At 39.6% G+C, this 19,948-nt stretch overlaps 1 protein-coding gene across 1 annotated transcript in view; it reads left to right on the forward strand.

The window, feature by feature from the left end:
- SORL1 (sortilin related receptor 1) overlaps nt 1–19,948 on the forward strand; it is a 246,842-nt gene that overhangs the window by 174,119 nt on the left and 52,775 nt on the right. The window contains exons 22-24 of the mRNA XM_044669646.1: nt 8,791–8,964; nt 10,680–10,793; nt 18,784–18,906. Of these exons, the coding sequence (XP_044525581.1) occupies nt 8,791–8,964; nt 10,680–10,793; nt 18,784–18,906 (411 nt within the window). The remainder of the gene's footprint in view (nt 1–8,790; nt 8,965–10,679; nt 10,794–18,783; nt 18,907–19,948) is intronic.

Genomic DNA, 19,948 nt, shown 5'->3' on the forward strand with positions numbered 1-19,948 from the left:
ATTTTCATTATTTCATATTATTATTTATTTCATATTATTATTATTTATTATTATTTTTTATTATAAAATAAAAGTTTGCAAAGCATTTTATATGTATTAACTCATTTGAACCCCATGACAATCCTGGGAGGCAAGGTCTGTTGTTATTATCCCCATTTTACAAATGAGGAAACCAAAACTGAGAGAGGTTAAATGATTTGTTCAAGGTCATATAACTAATAAATGTTTAAAGCAGGATTTGAACTCTTTTACCTGATTCCAAATTCCACATTCTGCCTAGTGTACCACCTAGCCACCTATCTTATCTTTGTCCACAATGGGCTTATACATTTTATAAAAGAAGCTTCAGTTCTCCAGTTCTCCTTTCTCTTGCCTCCCCTCTGCCATTTAGAATCTCTGCTTTTCTTTAAGACTCAGCTCACATGCCACCTCTGGCAGGAGGCTTTTTCAAGTCCTCCCAGTTGTTCGTACATTTCCCTCTCAGGTTACCTTCCATCTACTCTGTTTATAGCTTGTTTAAGGAATTAAATTAATGATTTGACTAAATATATGAAGATTCTAAAATAATCTTGTTGCCAATAAAATGTTACAGCTCAAGTCAAAATGACTTTTAATAGTTTTTATTTACAAAGAGAAATACAAAAAGAGGGTAGAGAAGATATTTAGCCTATCACACTAAATATTGCTCCAGTGCTCAGCCTGGCATGACTTGTTACCTCTCGACTTAAGTTAATCTCTCTCCAGAAGTCAGGAAAGGAAAGCCAGCTATTCACTCACCCAAGAGCCAGTCCAAGTCCCAACTTACCTCCAAGAGGCAGGTCACCAGTTGAAGATGAGGTCCAAGTTGATGATGACCTGTCGAGGATGTCTTCTGAAGCCAAAATCTAGCCCTAGAAATTCAGGACTTTTATAGTGACTTCTTGTCCCTTCCCCTCTTCACAGAGGCCAATCACAGCTTTCAAATTGTCTAGCACTGCCCAGAAGGGGCAGTAACTTGCAGAATCTTCTTCTAGTCTTCTGGAAGTGTAAACTCTTATCAAAAGTATTCCCAATTTCCTTACTGATCGAGTTGTTGTTTGACTTGAGAACACTCTTACTTAGTGTCTGGTGAGGTACTAAGTAGGGGTACTAAAAGAAAGTCTGATTCACACTTTACAGTCTGGTGAGGTAGTAATTGTTAACTCAAAATAGACAAAGAGAATAAAGAATTCCCTTTCACAATCCCCCCTATGATCCTTTGGGAGACTCGTCTCCCCAATGGATCATTTAAACATAACTTATCTTATGCCTCTAAAGATTTTCTAGCTACAGGTGCATACAATTTTGCATTTTTCTAAGAGGAAACTACAATAGTTACAGATAAGAGGGAAATAGAAAAGCCAATGTTTGCTAGGCGCATTGACAAAAAGCCAATCAGGGGGCATGTGTTTAGCCTCCCTTCAGTTCAATCAGTTATACTCCAAAGTTCATTCTGGATCTTCTTATGCAGTGGAGGTTTCTTCAGGCATCTTCATGGTGCCTTCTCCAAACAGTTCATTTTCTTGATTCAAGGAGTTAGCCAAGCTTCTTTTTCTCAAATGTTTTCTCAAATTTTTTTTAAATCTTGGGTTTTATGAGAATTATACACTTGTATGTATGTAGGTGTTGTCTCCTCCATTAGAATGTAAGCTTCTAGATGACAGGGATTGTTTTCATTTGTGCTTTGTAAGTGCAAAATAAATGCTTGTTGATTGAGTAATCTCCTTACTTACCTGGACATACATTGTGTCCTGTATTAGAATGTAATCTCCTTGAGGGTAGGCATTCTCTTTGAATCCTCAATCCTTGGCACAGTTCTCTGCACATAATTAACACATAATATACTTAATTTAACAGAACTTTTCTTATCCTTCTCCCTTTGATGCTCTTGATGATTTTTTTAATGGAAGAAATTAATCTTATCAAGGTATTCTTGACAGAAAGGCTCTAGATCCATTTATGGGTGTGGATGTGTGATGTGGTGTGAATGGCAAGACATTTACCTTTGAAACTTCCTTCTTTCCTTTAAAACCATTTGCTTCACATTTCAGCAGACATATTATGGAAAATATAGAATCTAGATGGTCATAGATGGGATTGTCTTTAAATACTGTAGCCTTAGCTAGACAGTGGCAGGCACAGGATGGATGCTTCCCAGACAGGAACTGAAGAATGGAAAGTAAAGGGTAGGGGAAAAACCTACTCACTGGCTGTGTTTCATACTCTTGTTAGCTCTCTTTAAACATCATGGGGCTGAGAGCAATAAGTGGTCCCTGAACAAGGGAACTCTGAAGGGCTATTTATTACACAGAGGATGGTGACCATCTTCCTCAAAACAGAAAAAGAAATGGACAAATGGTGTAGATTGGGAGGGTTTGGAGTTGGAAATAAGGAAAAGCATTCTCTTAGAGGGGGTTGCAAGATTCAGTTTACCAAAGGAACTTGTGGAATACCATGGCATCATTCTGGGCTGAGTTCATTTTGGGGAAGAGAGAGGACAGCCATTTCCAGGTAGTAGCTGCTGACTCAGAAGTCATTAGGAAGAGGAGGACAGAGGGGGGAAAAGTGAAAGGTTGAGTCATTTTTTTTTATTTTTTTTTGAAAGGTTGAGTCATTTTATCTGTCCCTGCAGGGTTTACTTAGAGGTTGGCTTTAGCCCAGCACAGAAGTGTGTAGGAGAGCAAATTCCCATGGGTCACCCAAGGTCAGAATGTGAAAAGGATGGCCTGGGCTCCCCTCTGATGTATGGCATCAACTACCCACTTCCCTGATGGAGAGGACATAGCTCTCTGCACCTCTGGTCTTTCTAATTCCAAAGGACTGGCATGGCTCTAGGCAGAGGTCACTCGTGCTTGATGATATTGCCAACTATCTCTAGGTGCCTATTTCTCAGGCTCTCTGAGTTAACCTGAGAGATGCACAGAAATTGTAGCAAGTTATGAAAAAAAATTTAATAAAATCTTCCCATCGATCTTTCAAGGTGGTGTTGGGAGTTAGGAGTAATGATCGGACCCTGCTTCTTAGTTCATAGCTTGAGTCTCAGAGTCTTCCTCTGATGGGATAGACTGATCTTCCTAGCGATTCTACCTCCTCCACAAAAGCAAATTTTCTATCTCTCAAGCAAATATTCAGAAAGATGTATTTGGCAGACATTTGGCAGGCAGGCTCTTAGACAGCTTTGCTCAGATGAAGTCTGTGGTCTTTGAGCTTCCCACTTCTCTGATGACCCATTGTAAACAGTCCAGTTCTACTCAAATGCTATTATTTCTGATGTGATCCAAGAAAGGCTGCCGAAGGAGCTGGCAGAATGTACTTCTACAACTCCAACTGTAGAACAGGCAAGCCTTCATTTCTCACATGGAGTGTGATTTCCTCTTTATGCTGGAGAAAACAAACTTGGCTAACACTCAGGCAGCAGTTCTCAGATCCCTGAGGGATGGATATAAGGGTGAGGGTCTGCAAGGTCAAAACCATTTTCATGATGATATTACAATGTTTTATTTTCTAATATGGTAAATAAACAAAAGCTCTTGGAGAGAGGGGGTCCTCAGTCACTGCAAAGGGGTCCTGAGACCAAAACGTTTGAGAGATGCTCTACTGCAGAGAGTGCTTGTATGTGGATGAGGAGGAGGAAGGGAGGGAGGGAGGGGTGAAGTCTAAGATGAGGAAAAAGCTACTGAGTTTATAGTTATTGTTCTAAATTCAGAATATTTAAAGGAGTTGGTGTTTATGTGTGTACATCCTGCAAATTCCCTCAGCAACCTTTCCTTGGATCACACCCGAAATAAAGGCATTCATACAGTGCTGGAATTGTTTGCTTTAGTTCATCAGTGAAGTAGGGAGCCCAAAGACCAAAGACTTTATCTGGATCGGGGCAGCAAGGACTGTGAGTGGGGTCTGGCTATCACCTTTCAGAGGTTCTGATGTGGAAGGTCATCAGAGGTTAGAATAGTAATGTCAGTAGTCAACTTTACATTTGCACACCAACTTCGGAAGAAAGTAGAATAGATATTATTGACCCCACTTTTCAGTTAAGCAATCTGAGGTTCAAATAGTCTCATAACTAGTGTCAAAAGCAAGAAGTTCTTCTAAGACTAGTTCTTTTCTCACTATGCCATCTTGAGGCAGTTTATCTTGGATATCAGTCCTTTTTCAGAGATATTGGATATAAATCCAAGCCCTGCCCCAACCCCTTTTAACTTAGTTCCATTAATTTTGTTAAAAAAAAAAAACCTTCATTTTACAACTTAATCCTGAATAGTGCCTCCATCTTTAACATCTTTGGTAAGCAGTCATTTGGCCTCATCTTAAAGACCACTAGTGATGAATAACTTGTAACTTCTGGAGTTAGCTTAACCTTTTTTGGCAGTTTTAGTTTTAAGGATATCTCTACTTATATCAGAGCTAAATCTGCTTTTCTCTAATGTCCCTCCACTTTTCCTTATTCTACACTTTGGGAACATGACTCTTTTCTCTTTTACAAATACAGCCCTTCAAATCTTTGAAGACAGCTCTCCTGACTCTCCTTGTATCTTCTCTTTTTAGAACTGAAAAGTCCCCTTTCCTAACTGATTCTCACTCCAAGGGAGCACAATTTGAAATCCTCTCATGATCCTGGTGGCTCTCCTGGGTACTGCTTCTGCTCATCAGGGTCTTGATACCAAATATAGTTGGCTCCCAGAACTTCACAGAACTAGTTGATAAGAGCAGAAGACAATAATATCCGAGCAGCCCAAGATTATATTAGTTTTTTTTTTAAGTTAGTTTTAAGTTTGCTCCCAGAATGTTCACTCCTATTGAGCCTGGTCCAGACTTGTAATTTTGAGCTGATAGTTTGCTAAAGTTATCAGTCCGTTTTCATATCACCTGTTATCTGGGCATACCCTTTTTAAATTAAAATTAATTTTTTCAACGAACAGAATCTTATTTTCCCTTCCATTTCTTCCCCCTGTTGAAAAACAAAACAAAACTATTGTAAGAATTATGCATTGCTAAACAAAAAAAAAATCCTTGCATTGGCCACATCTAAAAATATATGTTTCAGTTTACATCCTGAATCCTTCACCTTTCTGTGGGTAACATGCTTTTATCTTTAATCTCCTGAAATCTTAGAGGATGTTCAGAGAATGACTTGCTCCTCAGCTCCTCCCAGAGGTCATAGTGGAAAAGTTCATCCTCTACCTTCTGAGCCAAGTCTCTTGTGATCAAAACATCGCAGTCAACCAACAACCATTAAATAAGTATTATCAGGGTCCTGTGCTAAGAATTGAGGATAGAAGCAGAAAACTGAGCACATCCCTGGCCTCAAGGAGCTCACATACTATCAGAATCTTGGAGTACTATTTTGATAGTCCAGAAGAGGCCAGAAGGATCCCCTTCTGTGATTTGCAGGGAAGCCATCCCTCTCTACCATGTGTAAAACATCTCCAAAACTGTATTCCTGACTGAGACTGGAAGCAATGCTGTCTCTCTCCAGTCACCACTCCATGTAGTCAGAACATAACCATAGGTGGTCTGTACTGCCACCCTGAATAAATAAGTGGGCAACCTTCTAATGTCATTCAGCCTGCTCTAGGATCCTTCTGGCTTCTTGGCAAATAGAAGCTACTATAGCGGGATTCTGGTTGCCGGGATTTTTCCTTCTTGCTCAGAATCATTTGCCATTCATTGAACAGCAGGCTGGTCTGTTGCTATTTTGGAGGACACTGAGAACAGGACAGGATTTCTAATGAAAGGATCCCGGTTTAAGCCCTCATTGACTGCTATCTGACTTGCCACCTGGGTGACCTGTATAACTCCATTGAGCATTGTGCTTTCTAAGCAACTGGAAACCCAACTCTAGCAATAAACCAATTTGTGTTTGCCCAAACACTTTGGGTTCTGACTTTCATCTTGTTGGTCTCAACTATTTCTTAAATGTTTTTTTTCTTGTTTTTAGGATAGTATCAAGTGACTTGGTGTTTCAGATGCCTCATCTATAAAATGGGAGATTAAAATAAGTGATCTGTGAGAAGTTTTCAGTTTTTAAATCCTGTAACTCCATATCTGCTACCAAGATCTGGGTTTGAAGCCTGGTTCTATGACTATATGCAAATCCTTGAAGGTATCAGGGCCCCAGTTTCCTCATCTATAAAACGAAATAGATCTCTAAGTTTCTCTCCATCTCTAAATCTTTGATTCTAAGATAATGCTAGCACAAGATGGGCAATCTTAGACAGTAGTTGCTGTATGTTATTACCATCATTACTGAATCGAACCTGGTCTTCACACATTTTAGCAGCTTGAGCTTTGCTATCAGTCAAATACATCATCAAGATCAGTTATTGGAACCAAAAATCTCCAAGGGATATGACAATTATAGAAGCCTTGCTTTGGAATATAGACCAGCATATAATCAATACTTCATTTAATGCATTTGTTAAATTTGGTGATAAGCTAATGCCTTTTTGCTTGCAAAAATGGTGTGATTTTAGATAACCACTTTTTTTTTTTTAAAGAAACATATTGGGGGCAGCTAGGTGGTTCAGTGGATTGAGAGACAGGTCTGGAGACAGGAGGTCCTGGATTCAAATTTGGCCTCAGACATTTCCTGGCTGTGTGACTTTGGGCAAGTCACTTAACCCCCATTGCCTAGTCCTTACCACTGTTCTGCCTTGGAACCACCACAAGATGGATACCAAGATGGAATGTAAGGGTTTAAAAAAAAAAGAAAGAAGCATATCAGAACTTCTACCCTGAGTTGAGTGTTCTACCCTGAGTTGTTCTCTTGAGAGGCTTTACATGTATTTTAAACTCTGGTGTTTTTGTTTTATCAGCAAACAATCCAAATTACCAAGCACATGTCTTTATACTCCCACTTCATGCCGTTATTCTTTATTCCATTGCTTTCCCAAAAGGCATCATGTTAGAGCCGTGTCATCTCCCCATATTTGGCTGATAAAGTAAATGTATTTTCTGTTTGCCCTGTTTCATTCTCATTCTTTCTTTCCTAGCTGCTCTTGTAACAAGTGATACATGTATGTAGAAAGATTACCTGGGGGGAGAGGAGAAATCTACAGTGATGGGACACTGACCCATGTGGGGATCCAACCCATGACATTGACCCCGTTGGGCATTGTGCTTTCTAGGCACCTGGAAATCCTTCTCTAGCAACAGAGTAATTTGCATTTGCTGGAACACTTTGGGCTCTGACTTTTGTCTTGTTGGTTTCAGCTATTCCTTAAATATTTTGTGTATCCTCTTTTTAGGATAGCATCATTTACTACACTCTCCACAGCATGATATTGTCTTTTGGTGGATAAAACATCAGTCACTGCTGCCATTTCACCTTTTTTCCTCCTTTTTTGTTTAACCAGTTAAAAGACCCATAATGAGATGCCATCATATTCACAGGTTTCCAGAACCTTGTTACTGTTAATAGGTATACTGTTCAAGCCAGCTGTACTGATACACATCTCACATGATATCTATTACACATGGGGTTGATTCTCAAACCTGCACAGAGAGGGCTTGTGTAAATCTGTGGAGACCAGCTTCCCATGACTTTCTCTGTAGGGGAGGGTGGGTTGAGGGGTCTGTACTACTGGTGTCAACAAGTGCCTGCCTTCTGCCTCTGGAGGGAAGTCTGGGCAGAGGAGTTTAGGGTCTGTTTGCACAATTACAAAGGTTGTCTCACAATACAGCAGTAGCCTAATCTGATGCATTTGATAAATTATACTCACTATATAACCCTAGACAAGTCATTTAACCTATAGGTCTTCTTTTTTTAAAGTGGGATTATAATGGTATTCTCACTATCTTTCTCATAAGATTGTTATGAATGAAAGTGCATTGTAAAATTTAAATTTATATAAATGATGTATTATTGTTATTAAGTTAGGCTGTGGAAAAACATGTGGGAGTTAAATAACAGAGGGTTTCTCTTTCCATTTGTACTTTGGAAACAATGCTAATAATAACTCACATTTATGTAGTGACTTAAGGTAACTTTTCATACATTTGAACCTCAAAAAAAAATTTATGAGATAAGGGTTCCTATTGCTCTCAGTTTACAGATGAGGCAACTGAGACACAGAGAAGTTAAATGAATTCCTATGATCACACAGCCAGGAAGTATCTGAGGCAGTTCATATTTGCGTCTTTCCTGGCTTCGTGATAGGCAAAAACCATACTTTTCAGAGGAGAATCGAAGAGACTATTAATAACATTATTACAAATATTACCAAAATATTTCCCTTATCACAATCTGAGATATTTGGTGTACTTCATTTAGATCAGAATTTGCTTAAAAATTAGTGATGATTTTCCTGAATTAAAAGTCTGCCAAAAAGATAGGAAGAGGGGGCAGCTGGGTAGCTCAGTGGATTGAGAGCCAGACCTAGAGAAGGGAGGTCCTAGGTTCAAATCCGGCCTCAGACACTTATCAGCTGTGTGACCTTGGGCAAGTCACTTGACCCCCATTGCCCATCCTTACCACTCTTCTACCAAGGAGCCAATACACAGAAGTTAAGCCTTTCAAAACAAAACAAAACAAAAAACAAAAAGGAAGAGAAGGCAGAAAGATTCTAGTCCTGCTACTTTTAAGCTGTGGGACTTTAGGAAAGTCCCTTAACCTCTGTGATCTTCTTCATCATCCTTATCTGCTAAGTAAGAGGATTACATTTAGCGTTCTGTTACTGCCTCTGTCTGGGCCCCCTGGGGACCCCAGCTGCCATTCATCCTCTTGTTTCATTCAGTAATGGATGGTACTACTACTTCTTTTCCTCCATCCAGGAAACAATGCCTGTGTATCCAAGCCCTGCAGCCTACTGTGTTTGCCCAAAGCCAATCACAGCAAGAGTTGCAAGTGTCCTGAGGGTGTATCTAGCAGCATCCTTCCTTCTGGAGAGCTAAGGTGTGACTGCCCTCGGGGCTATCAGCTGAAGAATAATACCTGTATCAAAGAAGGTGAGGCTTTTTTATATCTTCTTTGGATTGGTTTCCTTCTTTTCTTCCTTTTCTTTCCATCCTTTTCCCCAGGTTCTTTTGTTTTGATCATTTAATTCGTTTGTTTGTTACATTAAAATACACAGATAACTCTGCCTCCATCTCCCCATTAGAGAAGTGTAAGGATGGAATCATTTGACAAAAAGATATATGCATATATAAAACTATGTTTTGCTTATTTCTGTTCATTAGTTCTTTCTCTGGAGGTGGATGTACACAAGACATTCTTCAAATAGTAGATTCTGCTTTAAAGCAAGTTTCATTTTCCAAATCTACAGTACTTATCTCCTAATCTCAGACAACCTGGAACTGTTGACCTCAAAAATGAGATCCTTATTTTCAAATATTGTGGTTTTTTGGTTAATGTCAGAAATAAGCCCCTAATTTTTATATTCTGACCCATGATCTTTTAACCATTCCTTCCCCACTTCCCTGGCTAGATTGTACCAATCCAGCTTTGAACAATGACTCTCACCCAACGGTGATCTGTCAGTGTTTACAAAAGACCTTTGGGTCTAGGCTCACAATTTGCTTCTCATAGAGTTCCCACCTGTGGGTTGATGACTCTAGCCCAGCCTCTGTACAAACCCTTGTGTTGCCATGACAATGAGCTGAGCCACTAGGTGATCAGTCCTTTTCCTGATGGGCCCATGTTGATGTCCAAAATTCCTCCTTCAGATTTGCCCCTGGTGGTGTTTTCTTTGTAACTTTAAGTTCCTCTCTCTCAGCAGTTTAAGAGGTTGGGCAGCTAAATATACAATTATAGTACTTTAGGCTCTTTCTTAAGAAAAATAAAGGGGGGGGGTGGAGAACCCTTTTTTCCTCTCGAAAATCTTAGGTTCTAAATGATTTCTCCAAAGTATTCGAAACTTAATAGTCAGAATCAATACCATTTTTAGGGGGTAAGGAATATCCTTCCACTATCTGTTATCAGGATACAACCTGGCCATTGAAAGCTCAGTGTGTTGGCTCAGCCCAATTTCTTTTAAAAAATGCATTTTTCTGTGAAAAAATTAGAAAGTACTTGCTTTATTAGAAGAATCATATAAGAAAAATAATCATATGCCAATGTGTAGAATATATGAACAGAAGCCATAAATCAGTTGCTTTGTTTATAAGATAGCTTGGATTCCCTATCAAAGTGTTAAATGTGAGGGTAGCCTTTTCTAATATAGGGGGCTTGGTTTTCCCTCATCCCATAGGCAAATGCCATCTTCCTTATCGGTCATCTCAGATTTCCTAGTACCCTTTCTTGTTGGTTTTTTTTTAAATCTTTTTTTGTTTTGCATTAAGAAGAAACAAAGAAGGGGCAACTAGGTAGCTCAGTGGATAGAGAGTCAGGCCTGCAGACAAGAGATCCTGCCTTCAGATCTGGACCTAAACACTTTCTGTGACTCTGGACGAGTCACTTGACCCCAATTGCCTACCTCGTGCCCCTCTTCTACATTGGAACCAATACTTAGTATTAATTCTAAGAATGAAGGTAAGAGTTTAAAAAAGAAGAAAGATATCTTCTGCTATTTATGTATGTGTTTTCCTTTTTCTTAAAGTGTTCTATATTGGTCCTGGGGTGAAGGTGAAAAAGTAAAAACCCCAAAGATCTGTGCTCTGTGCATTTGACAAGTAGTAATGACTTGACTTGCTTTCTCTCCCTTCCACCTCCTCTGATTGGTTAGAAAACACTTGCCTTCGCAATCAGTACCGCTGCAGCAATGGGAACTGCATTAACAGCATTTGGTGGTGTGACTATGATAATGACTGTGGAGACATGAGCGACGAGAGGAATTGCCGTGAGTCACTTGTCTTGATTGAGCCTCTGGGTTTTCCATCACTTCATGGGGTTGAATTTCCAAGAGACATGAGTTTGTTTCTCTACGCTTGTAATTTAGCTTGTGGCCACCAAGTAGAGAGTAATGAACCTTTTCAATAATGCCGATTCAACTATCTGTCAGTCAACACACATTTATTAAACACCTGTAGAGAGAGCTTGAGATACAGTAAAAAAGAAAAACAATCCTTGCCCTTAAGAAGTAAACAACATATAAATATTAGGTGCTTAGAAGACATTTACAATGAAGGTGATGATGGTAATCTGGAAGGAGAAGCCATTAATAGCTAGAGGTAGGGAGAAAAAGAAAAATGAAATGTTAGTGTGTTCCCTCTTCAATTATGCCTTTTACACAGAAATATATCATTCTTAAAAGAGTTTTGTTGTTTAGTTGTTTTTTTTCATGTCTGACTCTTCATGTCTCCACTTAGGTTTTTTTTGTCAAAGATACTGGAATAGTTTTCGATTTCCTTCTCCAGTTCATTTTACAGATGAAGAAACTGAGGCAAGCAGGGTTAAGGGACTTGCCCACTGTCATATAGCTAATAAGTATTTGAGGCCAGATTTGAACTCAGGTCTTCCTGAGTTTATCCACTGCATCACCTAGCTGTTTCTTCAAACAATACCATTATTTATTCAAAGAAATTTATAATATGCTCTCAGTGTAATAGAAACTGCACTATGGGAATTGTAGTGTAAGATGAACTCTGTTATAACTGTTTGGGTGATTTGGGCAAGCCCTTAATCTTTTGAACTCAGTTTCCCCTGTAAATTAGGATGTTGGATGAGGTCTGTCACAGCTCCAGAATTACTTGTTTCTCTGTAGCTAGATCATACTTACGTACAACTTTCTTAGCTTAAACATCAATTGTTGCCCACTAATTCAATTTATAATAGTTCTTAGTTTATTAAGGGAAACACATGCCCATTTCCCATCTGATTTTCAAATATTTGACCTTTAAATGTTCAGATTGCTAATTTTTTTGGATTGCTTTTATAAAAGTATCTCACTTAAGAGACAGCTTGTGATGTTTTTGATGTTCATCTTTCTTCTGGTTATATATGGCTGTTGCTGTTGTTATAGGTTATGCAATATAGCCTATATGTCAGAAATGGTGAACCTTTTAGAGAGACAGATGATGTGAGAAATGTCCTCAGGCACTCATGGAGATGGGGAGGGGAGCAGCCTGGCCCTGAGTCCTCTAGCAACCTCTGTGCTGGGGTGACAGCACACATGCCCACAGAGAGGGTTCTGAGTGCCCCCTTTGGCACACATGTCATAGGTTTGCCATCACGGGCCTATATAGGCTACTTATTGACCTATTAACTACTCTTTGGAATGAGACAGGTGAACTGCTTGTTCCAGAGGATATTAAGTTTGTACATTGCTTGTTCCAGAAGATATTAAGTTTGTACATTGCATCTGATGTGACAAAGTGAAATCCTAATCCTAGTCTCATCATTGAGCTTTGAAATCACTGAACTTTTCATGATTCAGTTTTGCTGCCTGGAAAATGGGTACCACTTTAACCTTCTATACCTCATTAAAAGGCTGGAAAGATATAATATTGTTAGGAGTCTGTTGAGATCAAGGATAGTGTAAATATAGGGCAACAAATCATTCATCATTTAGAGACAAACAAAAGCAGAGATTAAATTACTTTTATAAAGCAGACATTTTATATCAGTTACTGGAATTACCTTTGAAATGACCTGATGGTGCTGAGGCAGGTAGTGGGGGCAGGCCCCAGGTTTTTAGAGAGAGAACTTTTTAAAAGGCAACTGTCTAGGGCAAATTAGGTGTACTTGTTTCTAGGAGCATGGGGCTGGACAAGATCAATCAGTCATCAGATATTTATTAAAGATCTACTCTGTGCTATACTCTAGTGCTGGGCACTGGAGATACAAAGGAATAAAACCACCCAAGCTCTTTTTTCAAGAACCTTACATAGTTATCCTTTCTACATCTTGGTGTTAGGGGCATGGCATGCCGGCAATCTAGAAAATCTGCATCAAACTGTTTGACCCTTCCTTCATAACAGAGAAGAAATCTGAATTTTTTTCATTTTCTTTTATGGGGCATCTACAGTAACTTCTTGTAAATTTTGGATTGAGTATGTATTTCTGAGTTGCTAAATTTTTTGTGTCATCTGCCTTTCACATGTTATCTGCAGCTCCTGTAAAACTTTAAAAAAAAAATCCCATTTAATTTCTTATGCCAACCTATAACATGGTGAAACCACAAAAAAGAGAGTCATGATGTGGAAAGGATATTTCATTTTGGGTGAGAGGCAGAGTGGAGTGATAGAGGGCTAGCTTTAGAGCAAGGAAGTCCTGGATTCAGGTCCTGCCTCTGATGTATTCTGGTTGTAAGGACACAGGGCAAGCCACTAAACTTTCTGCTTTAGGCACCTCTAAGAATATATGTTGCAGAAAAGGTACTTCCCTGCATTAGTAGATTTTCTACATTTGGAAAGTCTCCTGGGCTAATGAAACCACAGGTCCAGTCACTGGCCTCAGAGTGAAAAATGGAGCTGACTCTGACCTTCTCAGGTTTGGAATGAGATATCACATCTGATTAGGCCTTGCTGGGAAACCAGAGCTGGGGCTAAGGCTTCCTTATCAGGGAAATGGTAGCCCCATGCCATTCTCAATTTGAAACTGCAATTAGTGGAGGCCAGGGAAGTGAAAGGTAATGGAAGGAGAAGAGATGAAGTAAGCAAGGTTTAGAAAGTGATGCCTGGAAACTGAGATAAGTGTTTATCTATGCCTCCCAAGGACCTTATCAAGGTGTCCCAGCCTTATCAGTAAAGAATAGGACAGAGTTTTGTTTTGTCAACAGCTGGGAAGAATCCCACCTGGAGTAGCTGTGGCTGCTGCCTTTGTGCTCTCTTGGGTGTTCAGTGAGGCTGTGAGGGAAGCAGGCAGGATGCTCTCAAGAGATGGCCTCCCCTCTGAAGCAGACTCCCTCCCTCCTCAGGAAAGTACCAGGCACTTGAGGATTGCGCTTCCTCCTTCACTTCTATCATTGTGCATTCAGGCTCAGCCTCCCACTCCCATCTCAGTTACAGAGAAGAAATGGAGCCCCAAATCAAAGCTGCCAAAGTGTCTACACCAGCTCTCTCCTCCGCAGCCCCACCCACCACTTTCCAGGCCCTTAGTTGACAGTGTGCTGTTCATCACAGGGTGCTTCTGGTTTGTTGTATCATTCTAGATCCTAGCTGTTCATGACAGAGTCCTTTGACATCTAAGAACAGCCAACTTCCTCAGCCCCCTCTAGGAATGGTGTCCTAGGAACAAAGGGGCTTGGAGCTCCAGGCCTCTAGTACTTAGGTCTCAGTTTGTTCATCTGTGGCTTATGCACTTAACCGTACTCTCTACATATCACTTTTTTTTTAATCTATAAAATGGGGGAAAGAGTTGGATTATCAACCAATCAACAAGCGTTTATTAGGTTGCAGCTATGTAGTAGGTGCTGGGCTAAGAACTTGGCATACAAAAAAAAGAAACAATCCTTACACTCTGTGTCCTTACAAGTCGAACAGGGAGACAAGTACAAATAGAAATGCCACACATAATAAATAAAGTGAGAATAAAAATTCAGATTAATTAGAGGAGGGGCACTAGCATTTAAGGAGAAATCAGAAATCAACAGGTTCAGAAAGTGGCACTCGATAGGCATGTTGAAGGAAGAGAAGTCTATGGAATGAAGAGAAAGTAAACTCTAGACAGAAGAGTATCTGGTACAAAAGTTCTGGAGAAAGGAAAGGAAGCTATATGTGTGAGGAGCAGAAGAGCTAGTTTGGCTAAATTGAATAGTATCAGGAAGGAAGTGATATAGTATGTTCAGGAAGTCTGGAAGGATAAGTTGGGGCAAATTGTGAAGAGCTTTAAAACTTAACTAGAAAAGTTTATATTTATCTTAAGAGGTAATAGGATAGGCTTTATTGAGTAGAGGAGTGAAATAATAACCGGCTTAAGAAAAAAAATCAACTACTTTGGCAGCTATAGAGAGGAGGAGTGAGGCGGAGCTAAGATGGCGGCATAGTAGCAGGAGCCTTCTGAATCTCCTTCCAGCTGATCATTACAAAGCATCTCTAAAGGACAGAAATCAAAATTGGACAAATAAAGGGGCTCTCCCATTGGATGCAGCCTTAATGGTAGGTAGTGTTTGGGGATTCCCATACTATAAGGGGGCAAAAAAAACATTTATCAAAATGTAAGCTGATCATCCCTCCCCCATACCACCTACTGTACCTGTTATTATTAAAAATGATGAGAAGCTGTGTGACCCTGGGCAAGTCACTTGACCCCCATTGCCTACCCTTACCAATCTTCCACCTATAAGTCAATACACAGAAGTTAAGGGTTTAAAAATAAAAAAATAAAATAAAATAAAAATAAAATAAAAAAATGATGAGGGCCAAGATTAGAAGAGAGAATAGTATTTTAATAAAAGCCATGCTGATAGATATAAATTGACCACGCGCCTGTAAGAAACCTATTCCAACATCACCTCAGCCATTTTACCTTCCTATCTTCGCACGCTCAGGTAGCTAAAGAGGAAGTTCAAAGTCACTTCCCCCTATTTTAAAACAGTCCCTCACCTTGAATACATAATCCAAAACAGGAAACCCTTTGAGGATCACGGGAAATGTAGTTCCAAGTACCCCAAGTGATTTTAAATAACACATACCAGAATCAGAGTGAGGGGCCATGGCAATGGGGGCTGGTTGAAAGCACCAAAGACTTACCCCTGAGGGCAGTGCAAGGTTTTGGCAGTGAGACTTGAGACCCTGGGCAGAATAGAGGCTGGTTGAAGCCAACTGCTTGCAGAGTAACCTCAGGGTAAACCACTTTTAAAGTGCTATACACAAAGAACAGGACAGATTTACCTTCCCTCAATTCAGGCTTCTGAATGGGAAGGGAAGATATTACTAAGACAAAACACTGCAAGACACAAGCTAAGAAACCAATGACTACCAACATGCAGGAACCCTAATCCACTAATGGCAAAAGAAATAAGCAGCAGCAAAACAAAACAAAACAAAAACAAACAAAAAAGACTATTGACCCAGGATAATTTCTATCGAGAAAAAGAACAAATTACAGAAGCAAAAACAGAGAGTGACAAATGAGCAAACACATCTGAACTTTTCCCCCAAAAAATGGGAAACTGATCACAAGCTCTTGAGGAACAAAAGTGGGAAGAAAAGTGGGAAAAAGAAATGAAAATAGTACAAAAAGAAAATAACAGCTTAAAAGACAAAATTGCCCATATGGAAAAAGAGGTACAGAAATCAAATGAAATAACAAATAAATTGGAGACCAGAATCGACCTACTGGAAGCCATGAAAAGCAGGATAGACCAAACCGAAAAGGAAAATCAAAAGATCATAACTGAAAATCAGTCTTTAAAGAGTAGAGTTGGGCAAGTAGAAGCTAATTATCTCACAAGATAGCAAGAATTAATAAAGCAAAATCAAAAGAAGGAAAAATAGAAGGAAACATTAAATATCTCATTGTATAAAGGAATAGACAGCAAATTATTGCCCAAGGGCCAAAGCTAGCCTACCTGTTTTTGTACAGCCCATGAGCTAGGAATGGTGATTATGTTTTTAATCAAATGCAACCAAACTTTATTTTAACATGTAATCACCATTCTTAGCTCACAGACTATACAAAAATAGGGGCTGAATTTGAGCTGCACACTGTATAATACTCTCTTCCAAACCTGAGAAACTGGAATGATGGTGGTGTCTTTGATACAAACAGGGAAGTTTGCAAAGAGGGGAGAGTTTAGGAGGAAAGAAAATTAGTTCAGTTTAGACAGATTGAGTTTAAGATATGTCTGGCACAAATTTGAATTATCCCATAAGTAATTGGTGTTATGGGACTGGTACTCATATGAAAGAATGAGATGTAATATGTAGGGCCTAGGAATAATAGGCATGGAGATAGTAAGTAAGCCTGTGGAAGCCAGTGAGCTAGAGTAATAGTGTAGAGAGAGATGATTTTCGTGGACAGAGCCTTGTAGGTCTTCCACAGTCGAGGCTCTGTAGGAGAAGTTCTCCTACAAGCAACAGGAGAAGCACAAGGAAAGAGTGATACAGAAACCCACAAAGGAGAGTGTATCCAGGAAAAGAGGGTGGCCACAGTGTCAAATGGAGTACACTGATCAAGAAGGATAAGGACTGAGCAAAGTCTATTGGATCAACTTTTGAGAGATGGTCAGTAACTTTAGAGAGAGCAATTTTTGTTGAGGGATGAAATTGAAAGTCAGATTTCAGAGGACTTAAGACTGAGAGGTAAAGAGGTAGAGGTGATAAGTTTTGTCATCTCTCTTAGGAATCTGGCTGAAAAAGTTAGAATGATATATTGAGGGAATCATAGGTTCTAGTTAAAGTTCATAGTTAAGTTTTTTCAAGGGGCTTGGGCACTTTTGAAGGCAGTAAGGGAGGAATGTGTAGAGAAGGAGAAGAAGTATGTTTGAGTTGACAACTGCTGGAGAAAATAGAAATCCATAGGTTCAAGGGCACATTTTGAGGGTTTGGTCTTTGCAAGGAAGGGCTAAGTCATTATTATAGACTGGGACAAAAGAGAGCAGGGACAAATGTCAAGGAGTTTTGAGATGAAGAGAAGAGAAAAAGAGGTAACTTGTGTTTAATAACCTTAATTTTCTTAATAAAGTAAGAGACAAGGCCCTGAAAGAGTAGGCAAAAGGGGAGTTAAGGGAGTCTTAAAGAGAAGAGAAAAAAACATGAAATAACTTCTGTGATGAATGAGATATTGAATAAGGGATGAATAAAAGGATTGCCTTGTTTCAATAAAGACTAATTTTTAGTTGGATAACACGGATTTATAGTGTACCCAGTCAGCACTGTTTTGCAGTTTCATCTAGCTCCATTCATCAACACATTAGTACGACTAGGGAAAGCAGATGGTGAGAGTAATCCAAGCCTGGGGTTTGGCGAATGAGTGATAATAAAACAGTGGGATAAGGGTTTCCAAAGTAGGAAATGGAGTGGAATTGGTAAATTATAGACTAAAGATTAGGAAGAGAAGAAAGTGAAATTAGAGTAAAGTGAAGGACTGAGAAAACATGAAAGTTCAGAGATCTCAGAGTTTTTGATCAAGAAAATGGAATATTTGTGGGAAATGTGACACCCATGATATAACAATCTTTGTGTGTAATTGAAGTGGCTTAAGAACTTGGGTCATGGGAAATTTGAAGGAACATCTGCCAGAGTACTGAAGCCCCTATTGTTAGAGCAGGAGTTGGGAAGAGAGGAAGATAATGAGTCAGGTGATGAGCTCCTTAAAGCAAGAAGGAAGTCTCACTTGGGAGCTGATGCACAAATGCCACCATGACTTGAAAAAAAAGTAGAAATGGAGGAAAGATTGCAGAGCAATAATAGTAAAAGGGAGGCAAAGGGAGTAAAGAATATTCCAATACTCTGTCCAGGATCAGTGGGTCAGGGGATATAAGTCAGTGCCAGAAGTAGATGGCCTGGGATGCAGGGAAGGGAAGCCATGTCTCACAAGTAAATTAAAGGAATGTAGGAAAAGGGGATCCATGATGAAGTGGTTTTCTCACTACAGAAAATAAATAGAAGTAAAGGACTGAGTGGAGTTGGATGAGAACAGGTATTGGGCAGAATTGAAGAGGAAAGAGAGGATGAGAGGAAAGTAGCTGGTGATTGAATACTCAAGGAAGGAGAGGGAGAGAAATAGGTGGTGGGAGCCTTAAGGGTAGCAGTGGGTAGCAGATGAATTGTAAGGCTCACAGCCTTGAAGGAGTGTCATTGCCTGGCAAGGGCCAGGGGTGGAGAGCCTGGGGTACCCTATATGCCGCTCCTTCAGGGCCAGTTGAATGGGGATGGGCAAGGTAGACAGCAGGGTTGCACCTCATCACACCATCTAACTCCCACCTCTATCTTCTTTCCTGCTAGCTACCACTATTTGTGATCTGGACACCCAATTTCGCTGCCAGGAGTCTGGGACTTGCATCCCACTATCCTACAAATGTGACCTTGAGGATGATTGTGGAGACAATAGTGATGAAAGTCACTGTGGTAAGGGAAAAAGAGAGGACTGGTTTCTGAAGATCCTGCTGACACAGACCATATCTTCTCACTTGTAATAAAGAATATCTTGGGGTTGTTGAGTGGATAGAGAGGCTTTTAGGATCTGGTCCAAGATCTACTCTGTTGCAATTAGATAACACATTCATGTGCTCATTAAAACCACTTCACTACCCTCTCAACCTAGAATTCATTGAAGAATTTTCCCCCCTTTTACCTGGATGTAAATCATATGGAAATATCATATCCAAATTGATATGAATAATACTTCTCTAGAAGTAGGAAGGCATGGGTCCTAGAGCTTGTGCCACAAATGTTTTCTTTGACCTTGGAAAAATCATTTCAGCCCCTTTTGGCTCCAGTTTTCCCATCTGTAAAATGGAGAAAATGGTGTTTGACTTACCTGCCTTTCATGGGTTTTGTGGGGATGAAATAAAACAGTAGATATGAAAGGAAAAAAGATTATATGAAAGCAAGCTACCACTTTGTGACAAATGAAATATTTAATAGGCCAGTAGAAATCTGGATGTCAAGATATAAATAAAACCAGGGGATGGAATTTCAGTCATAGAAACTAAGCTAGAGAAACTATTGAAAATAGAGACTATTTTAGCCAGATATTCCTTCCCATCTATATGTACATTTGTTTGTTTTTCCTCAAATCTGACTAGACTTTACTTGGAAGACACAATTATTTTATATTTAATGGAGCCTAATGTGCTTGAGTCTTTCTCTGTGAGAGCTGACTATCTCAAGGGGATGTTATTTATAACACAGATATTATATACCTGGCTATAGAATAGAGTCAGGATTCATCCAAAGGAGCCAGTTTGCCTCAAGGAATAATTGATTAGAGGATTGGTTGAGGTTAGTTATTGGGAAGAGCCGTTGTTAGATAGAGAACTGTATCAGTTAGATTGATTACTCTTCTAAGGAGGAAGATAGATTCAGATTATACTTGTGAATGTGAAAGTCTAAGACCTGTTCTGGTATCTGCAGAGAACATGGACCCATACATAGTTCATAGATAAGA

This window comes from Gracilinanus agilis, chromosome 3 (assembly GCF_016433145.1).
Source record: "Gracilinanus agilis isolate LMUSP501 chromosome 3, AgileGrace, whole genome shotgun sequence".
Classification (NCBI taxonomy): Eukaryota; Metazoa; Chordata; class Mammalia; order Didelphimorphia; family Didelphidae; genus Gracilinanus; species Gracilinanus agilis.